We start from the raw sequence: 17,066 nt of genomic DNA on the forward strand, positions 1-17,066 counted from the left end.
TATTGTTCTAGGGAAACATCGTGCAAAAAATTATATTGCACTGTACTATTAACACCACATTATCTTAGTTGTCTCCCCATTTTAGCAGATCATTTTCATATCGAAATATGACGGAACAGCCCGCTGTATATTAGGAGGCTACGCCCTTTTTATATGGAAAATTTTCCTTTAAGTTAAATTAAAATGATTCTAATTATAACTAGTGTCACAACTCTGAATTAGTAATTTACTGAAGAACCGAAATGTAACTGTATTTAGAGGAGATAATAGGATGTTGTCGACCTAATCATTCACAAGTGTGTGCTCATTAGGAATGTTGTGTGTGCCAGAGTACATTTAACATTTCGTTACTGTGTTGTGGTTTCATGCACCCCAGTCGATGAATTTCTCAGTGTTGTCACGAGATGGCACATAATTTGTGCTTGGCCATTTCGGTAGCTTACTTTTACAATTTGTAGACGCCGTTATTGTAGTTATGCCAGTTTAGCTTCGTTCGGTGAGGAACAGAAACGCCGTTTTCGTAGCTTGGGTTTATCAAACCCACAAGACTAATGGACTCTCTCTGTTTTCGCAACCTGGAACTGTAATATAAATTGTGTTATAAGTAGTCTATCAGTTGATTATCTGTAACTCAGTTGTTCAATAAGTGATTTTCAACAGTCACAAAATAGTTACGTAGGAAATTTTCATTGTGTAAGGAATTTTCACTAAATTTTTCCTTTAATCTTCAAATTTATATTTTAATTTTCTGTGCCCCAATGAAACAATCCCTGAAAAATCACCATCACAAACCAGGCGCCCGATATGCCCTAGACCCAAAGATAGAAAAACTAAATATCAGCGCCGTAAATGCGTTAAATTTTTGAGCTTACAGTATATTGTTCCAATTTGTGAAAGGCGTTTCAGTAATGAAGAAGACGCTGAATGAACGTTGGTTGCTCCAATTATTACATGTAAACAAAGTGCACATTACAACTACAATTAGGGCAATGTAAGTATACTTATTATTTCTCTTGTTTACGACATTATAAGCATTATGGTTGACAGTTACAAAACCATTCAGAACTTTAAGAAATCCAAACTTTTTGTGGTTGATGCAAATTACTAAAATTTACTAACAATGTAATTCTGCAGGCTTTCGTGGCCGTTGTCACTGAAATTAAAATTTTCTGGGTTATCATATTTCTACTAAAATGATTGACGTTTCGATCCTTCTGTTGAGGTCTTCCTCAGGATCCCAGTAGAGGGGTCGAAACGTCGATCATTTTAGTAGAAATATGACGCAGACTAATAACCCAGAAGATTTTAACTTTACTAACAATGCTTTCACCAATAGTTGGAAAAAAATCATTGTTTTCAATGGATTGGAAATAACAGCCAACCAGTTTCAAAACACAGGATTACACATGATTATTAAACCTTGGTTTAGACTGTCTTCTTTAGAAGTTATTGCACTTATTAACAAATGTGACGGGCATTATGTGTTGAAAAGAGACGGTGTCATTACAATAAGAAAAATTACAGGAAATGTTTACAAATAATTTTAGTGAAGCACACTCACGTAGAATCATATATTATCTATATCCAATGTGGGAGTCGTTAACTCTGTTTAGTACATGTGCGTGCCATCCATTTAACTACCATTTCAAATGCATAATTTTAAAGTAGTAGGTCTCTACTGTAGGCCTTCATCTTAAACTTATTTTTTAATCTCACACATCTGACAATGGACCCAACAACATGTAGTGGGCCACTTGAAAGATTTGTATATACGGTATATGATATTTAAATATCCTAAGAGCGTGAGTATGCTACGCGTAGAGCTAGTGACGAGATAACATCTCTGTTCCACACACAGTGTCGTAATATTTGTGAATAGGTATAAGACCTTCTGAAGAAAACAGTTCTAAAACTGCCGAAACCATGGTCAAATTTTAATAAACGTGTATTTTACAACTGGTGGTCTGTTATTTCCAGTTCTTTGAAGATCTCGCATGAGGAGTTGTTGAAGCACAACCATGTTTTTTCTCTTATTTTCGTTAAAAAAATTTAACATGGCGCCACTCAAAGTCCACATCACCAATAATATTAAATTAGTTGACAGTAGAAACGAAGGGTTAAGAAAATTGCTCGTCAAGGTGATGACTGATGATCATTCCAGTGATGAGAATGGCAGGGCGACGTGCTGTACCACGTTTCCGCGTTTCGCGGTCCCCTCTGGAGAGGGCGCCAGTAGTGGTGATAAGGGCGCGTATAAAGGCAGCGCATGTGGGCGGCGTGTGCCTGTCCGGTGGACGCCACCATGCTCGCCCCACAGCCGTGGCTGCCTATGCTGCTGCTGCTGCTGCTGCCGCCGCTGCTGTTGGCATCTACCGTCGCGCCGACATCGTCCACCTCGTATCGTGGGTAAGTCTTCCACTCACCTAGCGTTCTGCCACTATAGCAACTGCTTGTGTATAAACCCTCGTCGAATCGCTGTACGGTGCTCAATGCAGGGATTCTTTCTCCGCGACATGTTAACCTTTCATCTCATACCATTCAAGGATTGAGCACGTGGATGATGGTTTAGAAGGATAAAATGGAAATGAGCGTTTGGCGTCATTGGGCGGGAGGCCCCTTGCGGGGCAGGTCCGACCACCTTCGTGCGTGACTTATTACATTCGACGCCACATTGGGCGACCTGCGCGCCGGATGGGGATGAAATGATGATGAAGATAGCACAACACCCAGTCCCTGAGCGGAGAAAATCCCCGACCCAGCCGGGAATCGGGCCCGGGCCCGGGCCCGTAGGACGGCAATCCGTCACGCTGACCACTCAACTATGGGGGCGGACGTTTAGGAGGGTTAGTAAATACCACTAGACCCTCATCTCCCTGAATCTTTAAACAATCGAACTCTCTTCTATAAAACAACTCCAGACGTCTGAATACTTTACAAGTGAGTTAATGTGTTACGTATTTGACGTTAAGCAAGTAAGCGAGAAAATATTTAGAAAGGGTTTGAAATTATGTTTAACCTCGTCGAGTCGCTATAGGACGCTTTTCATGGGTTGAGCTCGTGAAGCACTGCGACCCGCACGGCGATTTATAAGTGTTAGTAAATAACACTAAATCCCCCAATCCCAAATTATGTAAAGAATCGAACTGCCATGTGTAAAACAGCTCCAAAAGTCTGGTTATGTTAATGTGTTAAATATTTGTCGTTAAGCATGTAAGCGAGAAAAAATTTAGAAACGGTTCAAAATTATGTTTAAAATATGCTGGAAGTCGTTACGTGCGCCAGGTATTAACACATCGGATGAGTACAGTCTGTGCTTCGTTTTAAGCAAAAGTTAGGTTTTTCACGGATCTCAATGTCCTGAACTGTGTGTCGTACAATAATGTAATTTTGCAGGTACATTCAGTGGTATACGAGGATATAGTCTGCAAAATGTACTGCAAATAAAGCTGATAGTTCAAAAATAGTTCAAATGGCTCTGAGCACTATAGGACTTAACATCTATGGTCATCAGTCCCCTAGAACATAGAACTACTTAAACCTAACTAACCTAAGGACATCACACAACACCCAGTCATCACGAGGCAGAGAAAATCCCTGACCCCTCCGGGAATCGAACCCGGGAGCCCGGGCGTGGGAAGTGAGAACGCTACCGCACGACAACGAGCTGCGGACAAAGCTGATAGTGGAGAAGTAACAAATTAAAACATAATGCCTGATGCTCTAGTTGTACTGCATGAATAGTGAAAATTTAATACTTAATAAACTATTTTCCGCTCATCATTTTGTGGGCAGGTTGTTAGTGGGGAAAAATTTCGTAAGGGTTTAAAACTATGAGTAAAGTTTCGTTCTCATCCTCAGATAGTGAATGAATGTAATCTGGGTAATTTGCGCTCCGTGAGCTACGGTACCTCAACACATACAGGGGGTTGGGTATTCCCAGTACAAATATCTAGAACTTGTACGTGGGAGTGAGTAGACAATGTTTTGAATAGGAACTCACGTCCGGAAATGCAACGTTTCCCTTCTGTGAGGATTTCAATTGAGATTCTGAATCATCCAATTCCGCTTGAGGAATTGAATTAGGCGTGACGCATTACAGTTACAAGGGGTACTCGGAAAGTAATTTCTGAGCGGCCGCGAAATAGAAACCACTGTGAAAATCAAAAATGTTTTATTTGCAACAGTTAGCTACAAATTCCAGCTACATAGTCGCTGCTCGACTTCAAAATTCGTCGCAGCGCTGTACTAACATTCCAGTACCCTCGTCTTAGAAGGCCGCCGCCAGTGCTTTCCGCCAATTCTCTACCCTGGTCTACAGCTCGCTGCTTGTGCCAAAATGTTGTCTTCATAGCCATATGTTCATGTGAGCAGGGATCAAACTCAGAGGGAGACATCACGGGCTGTATTATGGATGATCTAATACTTCCCATCGAAAACTCTGCAGGAGCATCTTCATTGTCCCTGAGAAATGCGGCTGAAAACTGTCTTGAAGAAGGAAACGCATAACTCTTATGATATGAAGGCTGCATAGCTTCAGGTGAAATTTCTCACCAGGCTCTCACACTTGGTGGGCGACACTATTTTCTAGCAGTGTTCACTGTGCGCTCGGAGCTGAAAGAACGACGTGGCGCGATCGACGGGCGTACTAGAGATATTGCTCAATACATCTGTGCAAAGCTTCTTGGGTTTTCACATTAGTTTCCATTTCGCGACCGAATAGCCCTTATATTAGGTGACAGTTCGAAAAAAAAAAAAACAAAAAAAAAAACATAGCGAAGCATCATTTCATCACTTAACGTTTGTTTGCACTAACACTGGAACATTGTGTTCTGTGCGTACAGTATGCTTCGTTCTTTCTGTTTTGGAATAAGGTAAACGTATAATGTTTAGGTGTTAATACAAAAAAAAAAAAAATCCTTAAGGATACAGGGTACTTTTCTGGCTCAATATTATGTAAAAATCAACACCTATTTCTTTCAGGCACTGTTTATAATATATATGTTTTACAGATTTTTTGTTGATCTTAGGTAATGCAGCACACTTTCTAGACAAATTAGAAGTATTTTGAATATTTTTGAACCTGCTTAGGGTCATTAAAAAATTACAAAGAAATTGGTGAATTTTTTTTCCAAAATGCTTCCTCAAATTGAGGTACCGTTTAATCCAATGTTATACATTTGAAGGAGAGCAAATTTTTACCAGATATGCATCACATGATGGCTTAGGTACTAGACCTATTTAATTCCACCTGTTATGTACATTACAATGTTAAAAAATATCGCATCTTACATTTTAATAATTTTTTCCTAATAAAAATGTTATTTTTTCTACAATTTAGTTGATTCTGCAATAAACCATAGGTCTACTACATAAGTATGGACTATTGCAAGCTACATAAAAAAATTAGAGCAGTGCTTTATAAACTTTAGGAAATATTTGTGCCTGAATTCTGAAAAATACAACTTGCGGGAAATTACGAATGAAGACATGAGTCCAATTAAACTGTGCCTCAGAACATTCCTTAAGCATAGTCTTCATCCTGCAGCATTTCTTCCTCTTGGCATACCTTTTAGCACTTCTTGCTTCTTTGGTAACTTGAAGAACGAATCTTTCAGCTTCATGCACCCATTGCCTGTCACACACAAGCAAGTGATCTTACATATTAGAGACACATTTTATGCCTAAATATCTCAGGACTTCCAACCATCCTATCACTTCATCGTTGAAACATATGACTGCATCTAGTACACCAACTTTTGATGTATTTAGTCCTGGGTAATCTTTTCCATACGTATTCTGAGTACCCCCTGAAGACATTTACTAAGCAAAACAGGGTCACTCAGGAGTCTAAAAATTGGTTTTATTTCATTCATAACCTTCCCAGGAAGTGAATGCTTATGAAGGTATATTTGACCACGTTCTTTTGCTTTTTGGTAACCACGCCAAGAATCTGCTCCTTTACGGCGAAGTCCCTGAACAGGGTGGTCATCTGTGGACAACTTAGGAGAGTAGGTGGCCCACACAGCTTTCCTCATTGCTGTAACACCATTCAGAGGTGCAGTTCGTCTAATGGCCCGTCCATAATAACTCTGAAGAAGGTCTGTTTGAGTTTCTGACAATCTGCCTCGGCCAGACAGAGATTTTCCATCAGAGAGCAACTTTCCTTTCATTTCTCTTCGTAGCTTCCTCAATCTAGAACCCATCCTCTTTTGTACATGTCTACAACACTCCAGGTTTGTTACCAAGCTATCACCATAACCACTGAACTCATTAATTTTACTGAAACCTTTAGAGTTCCCATCGCCTAGCTACTTCATATATCTAACGTTATAAACGGGCACCGACCTATGAAATATTTTTAGAGCTCCATCACACTCCATGCCTCCACTCTAACCATAATAAATTCAATGTGTCCTTCAGTGTTACCATGGCAGGTGTGGCAGTGCTTAGATAAGCACTCAACATCAACAATTTTTCCATTCTCCAGGAAAGTCGCATTTACAACACCATTCAAGGAACTATGTCCTCGACGTTGAAATGTCCCATCAAGTGCAACAACAATGTCCCTGGTTCCACTAATATTTACAATTTCTTCTACGGCACGTTTCATAGATGCTTCAGACACAACCGTCTAGGCATCTAAAACTATTTTTATGTACTTGCTGTACCTACTGGGAGGAGGAGGAAGGTCCATCAAACCACAAAAAGTTTGAGCGGCCTTTTTTCCTTTTCCTGTTGCACGCCCTGCATATACTAACTTCAAATTCACATTACATGAATTACGCACAATGTTCAAAGTCATTTTCGAGGTAGACTTATTGCAGGATCTACACAGAACAACTAATTTTGACACTAAACCCTTCCTGCTACTTTGTTGTTCAGTTATTTCCGGTAATTTCCAGACAGCCTACACCATCACATTGTTTACATTTCGCCACTTCCTTTCTCAAAGAAGATAAGATACCCACATCAACAACAACAAATACACTACAAACAGCGTCAATGTTAACACAAAAATTTGAATCACCAGGAGGCGTGCGTTGTGGGAGTTTCTTCCCTGAACAACAGATACATAGATTACTTTCAACAGTGTGGCTTGCTTTGTGTGTGAACTGGTTACCACGGAATTTCCTTTTATTGAATTTATTGATGCGTGGCATAGTTCGTATTTATTGCACACTGAAGGATATGTACTTCGTCAAACATATGTAGCTCTTGGGCAACAAACATTCAGTAACACGTGAACAAACTGCTTCAGAGAAACAAAAGTAAATAGTAGCAAAGATAATCATTTACAGACACAAGAAACCTGCACTGTTACCAACATATGCAATGTGTCATACGTATAATCGCTGGAAACAGAAAGTTCACAGTTCTTTTCGAAATAATACTGGTTTCTGTAACAGAAATAAAGGGGGCGTGGCGGCATACATGACTGTAACTTTACTATAGAATTTAATAAAGTCATAAAAATTTCGATTTTTCCACCATTTATAAGTACCCGGTATCCTTAAGTGATAAATAGGTGTTTCGATATGTTTCCTTTCGAATTGTTACCTAATAATTATACCGCATCACGCCTAATTCATTTCTTCAAGCGGAAGTGTATGAGTTACGCTTCTGAACTGAAAGACAGATCGGTAAGTTCCCAGACATGTGTTCCTATTCAAAATATTCTGTGCTTACTCCCCTCTACAAGTTCTAGAAGATCATGATTGGAATTCCCAAACACCCCGTGTACGCATTATCTAACTGCACTGCTTGACTTACCGTATTAAACATTTAACATTAGATTACACCATTTAATGAATAGATTACAACAGCATCTTAAACTTTAAAATTCGGTCAAAATTTACATTATATATTGAAAATGAAATTTTTATTGTCCCTAGAAGCCGTTAGATAGGTAGCCTGCAACTGGGACGGTACTTAATGAACCAGTGTTACCCATTTAGCAATATAGCTTTTATTAGATGGTAGTGTGGACTAATTCAGATGAAACATTCCACATCACATGTATCAAATTCTTATTGATTACAGAGACACATCTGTTAGGATGTAACTTGAACACGCACACCCAGAGTGCGCTAATCTTTATGTTCAAAGTAGATTTTCATAAATTCTATCTCCGACATGAATGCACTTTCGAATATTTTTGACGTCACCACGTGTAGTTCATCTCTGGTCTTCTTAGTGTAATTTTTTTGTGAGGTAAGCACTGTTCATATTCCGAACGATCACTCCGTCTATTGTGTTTGCTCTTTCTTTTTTGACTCACCAACTATTCCTGCAGGCAAAGTCTGAATAGGTAAGGTACAGCGTCCTCGGTGGCCAAGAAACGTGACCATTTCTTCCGATCCATCTTCCGGGAAATGTTAGGTTTAGATGATGTGGCACCCGACGACTAGACTGTGCAGGGGCTGCGTCAAGAACATATCTATCTTTGTAGCAATAGGAACCTCTGCCAATAATGCATGAAGCTCGTTTTCAAGAAGCCTAGATAAAGGGGTCTGTTGTGTCTAGACAAGACAGCCTAGACACAATGAGAGGAAGCCGAAAGGCACGCGCTTAAACTCACGCAGGCTGGCGTGAGGTCTGAAACAGGATACGTAACGAATGCTATAAAGAAAAGTACGTAGCTTCTGGAATACTTAACTTTAATCCATAATTGTATAACATCGCTCTTGATGATACAGTATTATCATCTCAATATAACTTGGTGATGGCGCCTTGCTAGGTCGTAGCAATTGACTTAGCTGAAGGCTATGCTAACTATCTTCTCGGCAAATGATAGAGATTTCGTCAGTGTAGCATCGCTAGCAAAGTCCGCTGTACAACTGGGGTGAGTGCCAGTAAGTCTCTCTAGACCTGCCGTGTGGTGGCGCTCGGTCTGCTATCACTGACAGTGGCGACACGCGGGTCCGACGTATACTAACGGACCGCGGCCGATTTAAAGGCTACCACCTAGCAAGTGTGGTGTCTGGCGGTGACACCACAGGGTCCCTGTAGGACAACATGGGAACATGAAAACCCTAGTAAACCGATTATCTTTCATACGACGCCATACATTTACAGAAAAGCATTCTTGAAATTATGTCTTCACATTCGTCAGACCACCAATGTGAGTTAGTGTGCGTTGGTACCGTTCACGAGTGAAAGTGGATTCATCAGCAAACGCCATCAACGGGATCACATGGCGACTTCCAATTAACCAGCGACAACATTCCAACGGTCTACATTCATCTTCTTGTCGGAGGTGTTGAATCCGCTCTAAATGACAAGCATAGAGACCGTACGTATGTAATTTCCGCCACATTCTTATACGTGAATCACTGATAAGTGCAGAAATTGTGGGTGTGCTTGTTGAAGGACTACGTTGTACCGAATAAATCATGTCTCCTATTCCATCCACACACTGTTCATTTGCACGTGCAGGTAAAATACGACCCCTGGGCACAGCACGAGTCACATAATTTAGTGCAGACAAGAGTAACAACACTTGAAGCTGGTACTGTGCGATTAGGAAATCATCTACCTCATTCTCTACAGCCAGAAGCTACGCTCCAATTACAAAACTCGTACACTAATAATATATTGACATACTCACCATTTATAAGTAAGTGCGGCATGCGTATACAGGGTAGAAACTATAATATTTGAGAATAAGTAACAATCACAACCGCAGCTGAAAGTTCACGCCGTAAATTTCGTAATGAAAATGACAATCACTAAAAAAGAAAAAACCCCATAGCCAACACCCAAAATGAAAATTTATCTCTGTGACCAATAAAAATTGGACTCATGCTAAATGGAATGTTTAATTCAAATTAGTCTATACTACCACCGCGTAAAATACAATGTTTACTATTCCTCCTCAAACAGCTTGTTACGAGTGATGCGTCTACGGGTATATTTCTACATTTTTTTATGAGTCATCAGCTTTCTGACTGGTTTGATACGGCCACGAATTCCTTCAATGTGCCAACCTCTTCAACATAGAGTAGTACTTGCAACCTATGTCCTCAGTTATTTGCTGGATGTATTCCAATCTCTGTTTTCCTCCACAGTTTTTACCCTCTGCAGCTCCATCTAGTACCATGGAAGTTATTTCGTGTGTTAGAAGATGTTCTGTCATCCTGTCCCTTCCTGTCAGTGTTTCCCACATATTCCTCCTCATTCCTTACGTTGTCAGTCCACCCAGTTTTCAATATCTTCTGCAGCAATACATCTCAACTGCTCCGATTCCCTTCTCTTTCCCACAATCCGTGTTTCACTACCATATAATGCTGTTCTCCAAACGTACATTCTCAGAAATTTCTTCCTCAAATTGAGGCCTATGTTTTTTTTATACTAGTAGGCTTCCCTCGGCCACGAATGTTCTTCCTAGCAGTGCTAGTCTACTTTTTATGTCCTCCTCGCTCCGTCCGGCAAGGATTATTTTGCTGCTTAGGTAGCAGAATTCCTTCATCTGCTTCGTGATCACCAATCCTGATGTTAAATTTATCGCTGTTTTCATTTCTTCTGCTTTTCGTTACTTTCGTGTTTCTTCGATTTACTCTCAACTGCTGGCAAAAACAATTTCTTGGAATTTCCTTGTAGAATATCTTGGAATCTCTGCCAGTCCAGAGAGCTTGTCATGTCTGTGAGACTTTCTCTCAAATGAGAAAAACCTGCAATCTTCCAGCTTTAGGTCTTTCCGTACCCCCGATTTCTGTTAATCCAAGCTGACGCTGTCTTTGACAGTGTCTCAATACATATTGTACGAGCAACTTATCGGTACCTTATAGATAAATCACAGTTTCTCATTACCTAGCAAAGCAACGATAATTAACCCTTAATGTGCCCAGAACTGAAATACGTGATATCTTCAGTTTACATCAAGTGTTCGTCCGAGAAAAAAATACGAAAACGGATGCTGAAAAATGTTGAAGAGTGAAGAAATATCAGTGACTTCAAGAAATGACGAATGGGTTCCAGGAGCATTCAGCTTTGCATCCACTCGTCTAGCTAATATGAACGACGTACTTGCGCTTAACAAACATCAAGCAGGGTCGGTACAGCTCGTAAATGAGACAAGTGTTGCAATTGCTTCGGTTAAGAGATAGCAGCACAAAAAATTGTTAATAACTTTTTTAAAGAATTAATAAGTGGTTCTCTGCAAATGCATTCACTCTTGCGATTGCATTCTTTCTCGGCGTAATCCACTGATGAATTCTTCTCGGGATATCAGCCGAGTGGTGGCGTTGTCTTGTCGCAACGTATCAGTGAGTTTCGTACCCATCATCTTCTGGCGAAGTCAGTACGAAACGCATTGAAACGCTGCGACAAGACGACGCCACCACTCTGCTGATAACCCGAGAAGAATTCATCAGCATTCACTCTTTATTTAAAAAGGCACTGTCAATTCGCTTCTACACAACTAATAGAATAACACTAGTAATTTGTGTAGCACATGAACAGCCAGTGAATAAGATGAAATGTTCCATATTTTGTGAGTATTCATGTAGATGAAACGTTTCACTAGTTTTCTCAAACTTTTTAAGTTCGTGTTTTTTTATCTCTTGCTTATTTAGTTGTTTGAAAAGCAAACCATTCAACATGTTAACGTATCTCATATTTTACACTCATTAATGCCTTATGGTAAAAAGCGGTGGTTGCACAGAAGCGGGCATTGGGAATATTCTGTGGTGTCCACCCAAAGGCACATTGCTAAGTGGGAGGATGCTAAGTTCACCCAACCTGGATATGATGTGACGTCATTATGACGTATATATGCTTTAGTCGATTAACCACGGAGGTAAGAATTCTTACCTCCATGCGGTTAACACACCTATCGACTTTTACGAACGTTCGAGATTCTAAACTGTCGTCAGCTAGTGGTTTGTTTTGACACGTGCGATTCTGAAAACAGCTTAGTGTGGCAGCGTATATGTATTTCGCCAAAATAAAAGTAAAAGAGCTGGACATTAATAGAAATATTCCTGACCGTGGCCTTGTAAACACCACGTAAAAAAGTGAAGTCTTCTTATGTCCCGACCAGATTAGATTGTGTGATTGTTGTATTGAATGCTTACGCCGAAAATAATATTTATTTATTATCAACATTTTAGTATGGTTTCATACAATTGGTCTTGTCAGTACATATTAGATTGTAGCAGCATACTCTTGCTGTTTTTTTTCTTAATTTATATAGCTGAAAGAGAACTCGTGCAAGTTTGTTAGCTAAGTAATTTATATGTCCATCCCAAGATAGTCTTTTATCAACCATAATTCCAAGTAATTTTACACTCGGACCGCAGAGACAGGTACCTTAGTGTCCAGTAATGACTGATATGTAGAATGATTGAATTTCGAACTTAAAAAGAAAAATATGAGGCATTGTTGAAGAAAAATCGTCGACCGGAGATGAAATACGAGGGGAAGTGGATTTCTCAATGTAATCTTAACCAAAGGTTAGTGTCTAGTACTGATTGACGTATGAAATGATTGAATGCAGTGTCAAAGCATTCCATGGTGGTGAGCTTTTCTCTTATTAGTCTCTCGAATGCTGAACACATATTTAGAGACGAGCAAACGAAAAACAACGCACAGGACACAAACACAGTATAATACACGATTTAAACGCAAGGAACGCAAAACACATTTAAACGAATGGCGCAGAGCACAGCACTACCCTGTCACAATCTCTCGAAAGTTCACAAAAGTCGAATAGTCGATACACGGTTTCTATCGTTTTCGATGTAGCGTGTATACGTCATTATGACGTCACATCGTATCCAAGTCCGGTGAACTTAGCATCCTCCTGCTAAGTGTGCCCCGTACCAGTCCTCCCACCATCGCAGAATCCCTGGCAGTTCCGAGAATCGAGCACAGACGCGCTGACTATTCAGCTATCGGGATGAACCCAGCAAAAGGTAACGCCCCTCTCTAACGCGTCTCTGGTGGTTAGGACTGTGCGTTAGTCGTCATGAGACATTCCTAAAGTATCACGTGCATGTAAGATAAAGCAATCATCAAATCGAAGTTTAGTTTAAATATCCCACTACTTTATTCGGTATGGTGCCATAGCCAATTTTTTTTAACTGGCTTTTGGGGCATGCTCATACAACCTTTGCAACAGTGGAATGTCCATTATAACGATACTAACGTGAGAAGAACACCAGTCCCTAAACGGCAAAAATCCCAGAGTCGCCGGGAATCGAACCAACACCCGGTTAGTTAGCAATCTACTGCGCTTAACGCGCAGCTACCGAGGCGTACTTCTGATCGGAGTTGGTATGCCCTTGAATCGACCTTTCAAACGTGCTATTCAGCCAATTACGCGCGGACTTACACGTGGACTGGAAAACATTGTACAACGTGCATTTTTCAAGGAAGGAAGATTGACAGATAGCACAAATGCAGCCAATAATGTTCTCGTAAAACACAACTAGTTCTTTATTTACACGAAGTAATGAGTGCTATCGACAGTGGATCTCAAATTGATTCCATGTTTCCAGGTTTCCAGAAGGCTTTTGACACCGTCCCTCTCAAACGACTTCTACATCTACATCTACATGCATATTCTGCAAAGCACATTTAAAGGCCTGGAAGAGGGTCCATCGAACTACTTTCACAATTCTCTATTATCCCAATCTCGTACAGCGCGCGAAAAGAACGAACACATATATTTTCCGTACGAGCTCTGATTTCCCTTATTTTATCATGGTGATCTTTTCTCCTTATGTAGGTCCGCGTCAAACAAAATATTTTTGCATTCGGAGATGAAAGTTGATGATTGGAATTTCGTGAGAAGATTCCTACACAACGAAAAAGTCTTTGTTTTAATGATGTCCATCCCAAATCCTGTATCATTTCAGTCACACTCTCTCCCCTATTTCACGATAATACAAAACGTGCAGCCCTTCTTTGAACTTTTTAGATGTACTCCGTCAATCCGATGTGGTAAGGATCCCACACTGCGCAGCAGTATTCTAAAACAAGACAGAGACGCGTAGTGTAGGCGGTCTCCTTAGTAGATCTGTTACATTTTCGAAGTGTCTTGCCAATAAAACGCAGTCTTTGCTTAGCCTTTCTCACAACATTTTCTATTTCTTCCTTCCAGTTTGAGCTGTTCGTAATTGTAATACCTAGGTATTTAGTTGAAAATACGGCTTTTAGATTTGACTGATCTATCGTAAAATCGAAGTTTAGATTCCTTTTAGCACTCATGTCGATGACCTCACACTTTTCGTTATTTAGGGTCAATTGCCAATTTTCGCACCAACAGATATCTTTTCTAATTCGTTTTGCGATTTGTTTTAATCTTCTGATGACTTTGCTAGTCGATAAACGACAGTGTAATCTGCAATCAATCTAAGACGGCTACTCATGCTCAGATTGTCTCCCAAATCGTTTATACAGACAAGGAGCAGCACAGGGCCTAAAACACACCTTCTCATCAAATTCCGTCGCTATGAAGTATCGTTGCAGTTGTGCGACAGGATTCGTGATTTCCTGTCGGAAACATCACAGTTCGTAGTAATTAACGGAGAGTCATCGAGTAAAACAGGAATGATGGTTGGGGGTCCTCCAAGCAATTGTTACGAGACCTCTGCTATTCCTAACCGAAGTATATAAACGATTTAGGAGTCAATCTGAGCAGCCGTCTTAGATTATTTGCAGATGATGTTGTCATTTACCGTCTAGTAGTCATTAGAAGTCGAAACCAATTTCAAAATGATTTAGACAAGATATCTGTATGATGCGAAAAGTGGCCATTGGCTCTGATTATGAAAAGCGTAAGACCATTTACATGAATACTAAAAAAACGCATTCGTTAAATTTCGGTTACACGATAAACCATTCAAATCTGGAATCTGTCAGTTCAACTAAATACCTAAGGCATACAATTACAAAAACACCTGAGTCGAAACAAGGCCCCGGGAGTAGACAACGTACCATTAGAACTACTGACAACCTTGGGAGAGCCAGTCCTGACAAAACTCTACTATCTGGTGAGCAAGATATATGAGACAGGCGAAATACCCTCAGACTTCAAGAAGAATATAATAATTCCAATCCCAAAGAAAGCAGGTGTTGACAGATGCGAAAATTACCGAACTATCAGTTCAATAAGTCACAGCTGCAAAATACTAACGCGAATTCTTTACAGACGAATGGAAAAACTAGTAGAAGCCGACCTTGGGGAAGATCAGTTTGGATTACGCAGAAATATTGGAACACGTGAGGCAATACTGACCCTACGACTTATCTTAGAAGAAAGATTAAGAAAAGGCAAACCTACGTTTCTAGCATTTGTAGGCTTGGAGAAAGCTTTTGACTATGTTGACTGGAATACTCTCTTTCAAATTCAGAAGGTGGGAGGGGTAAAATACAGGGAGCGAAAGGCTATTTACAATTTGAACAGAAACCAGATGGCAGTTATAAGAGTCGAGGGGCATGAAAGGGAAGCAGTGATTGGGAAGGGAGTGAGACAGGGTTGTAGCCTCTCCCCGATGTTATTCAGTCTGTATATTGAGCAAGCAGTGAAGGAAACAAAAGAAAAATTAGGAGTAGGTATTAAAATCCATGGAGAAGAAATAAAAACTTTGAGGTTCGCCGATGACATTGTAATTCTGTCAGAGACAGCAAAGGACTTGGAACAGCAGTTGTACGGAATGGACAGTGTCTTGAAAGGAGGATATAAGATGAACATCAACAAAATCAAAACGAGGATAATGGAATGTAGTCGAATTAAGTCGGGCAATGCTGAGGGAATTAGATTAGGAAATGAGGCACTTAAAGTAGTAAAGGAGTTTTGCTATTTAGGGAGTAAAATAACTGATGATGGTCGAAGTAGAGAGGATATAAAATGTAGACTGGCAATGGCAAGGAAAGCGTTTCTGAAGAAGAGAATTTTGTTAACATCGAGTATAGATTTAAGTGTCAGGAAGTCTTTTCTCAAAGTATTTGTATGGAGTGTAGTCATGTATGGAAGTGAAACATGGACGATAAATAGTTTGGGCAAGAAGAGAATAGAAGCTTACGAAATGTGGGGCTATAGCAGAATGCTGAAGATTAGATGGGTAGATCACATAACTAATGAGGAAGTATTGAATAGGATTGGGGAGAAGAGAAGTTTGTGGCACAACTTGACCAGAAGAAGGGATCGGTTGGTAGGACATGTTCTGAGGCATCAAGGGATCACCAATTTAGTATTGGAGGGCAGCGTGGAGGGTAAAAATCGTAGAGGGAGACCAAGAGATGAATACACTAAGCAGATGCAAAAGGATATAGGTTGCAGTAGGTACTGGGAGACGAAGAAGCTTGCACAGGATAGACTAGCACGGAGAGCTGTATCAAACCAGATTCTGGACTGAAGACCACAAAAACAATACTTTATTTTACTCTTATTACAATAAACTTTCACGCCTATTTCAAACGTGCTCCACTGCGTTATTCCATTCTGTTGTTCATTTTTTCTGCACTAGTGGTGCACTGTCATCAGCAAACCGAAGGCTCTCTGGATATCTTCCTTCATTAAACACTACCGGAGAAAAATGACGCTGCCCAGGTATTTACTTATAGTCGTGCGCCTATGACCGTACATCACAGCATCTGGCTTTGTTTTTAATGCGGGGCCCACGAGAAATACGGGCCCAACAACAAACTTGAGACGTTACACTAGTCGGCTTGTCCGCCACACTTCATGAACATACGGCTCGGTGTAGGGCCCATGGGAAATCAATATAGAATTGAAAATGTACACACTAAAGGTCTTAAATTTGCTGTGTGCTATCGAAAACTTGCGCGCATTTAAACGAGCAAAAAATGGTTCAAATGGCTCTGAGCACTATGGGACTTAACATCTGAGGTCATCCGTAGCCTAGAACTTAGAACTACTTAAACTTAACTAACGTAAGGTCATCACAAACATCCATGCCTGAGGCAGGATTCGAACCTGCGACCGTAGAGGCTGCGCAGTTCCAGACTGAAGCGCCTAGAACCGCTCGGACACACCGGCCGGCCTTTAAACGAGCAATCAAGAATTATTAAACTCGTCTGAAGTACACGGAAGCGCTACA

The 17,066-nt window shown here is 40.4% G+C and overlaps 1 protein-coding gene across 1 annotated transcript in view; it reads left to right on the forward strand.

The window, feature by feature from the left end:
* The first annotated feature begins 2,296 nt into the window (after positions 1-2,296).
* Positions 2,297-17,066, forward strand: part of LOC126482110 (carboxypeptidase B-like) — a 131,791-nt gene continuing 117,021 nt past the window's right edge. Inside the window, exon 1 of the mRNA XM_050106086.1 lies at positions 2,297-2,406. Within this exon, the coding sequence (XP_049962043.1) occupies positions 2,303-2,406 (104 nt within the window). The 5' untranslated portion in view covers positions 2,297-2,302. The remainder of the gene's footprint in view (positions 2,407-17,066) is intronic.

This window comes from Schistocerca serialis, chromosome 5 (assembly GCF_023864345.2).
Source record: "Schistocerca serialis cubense isolate TAMUIC-IGC-003099 chromosome 5, iqSchSeri2.2, whole genome shotgun sequence".
NCBI lineage: Eukaryota > Metazoa > Arthropoda > Insecta > Orthoptera > Acrididae > Schistocerca > Schistocerca serialis.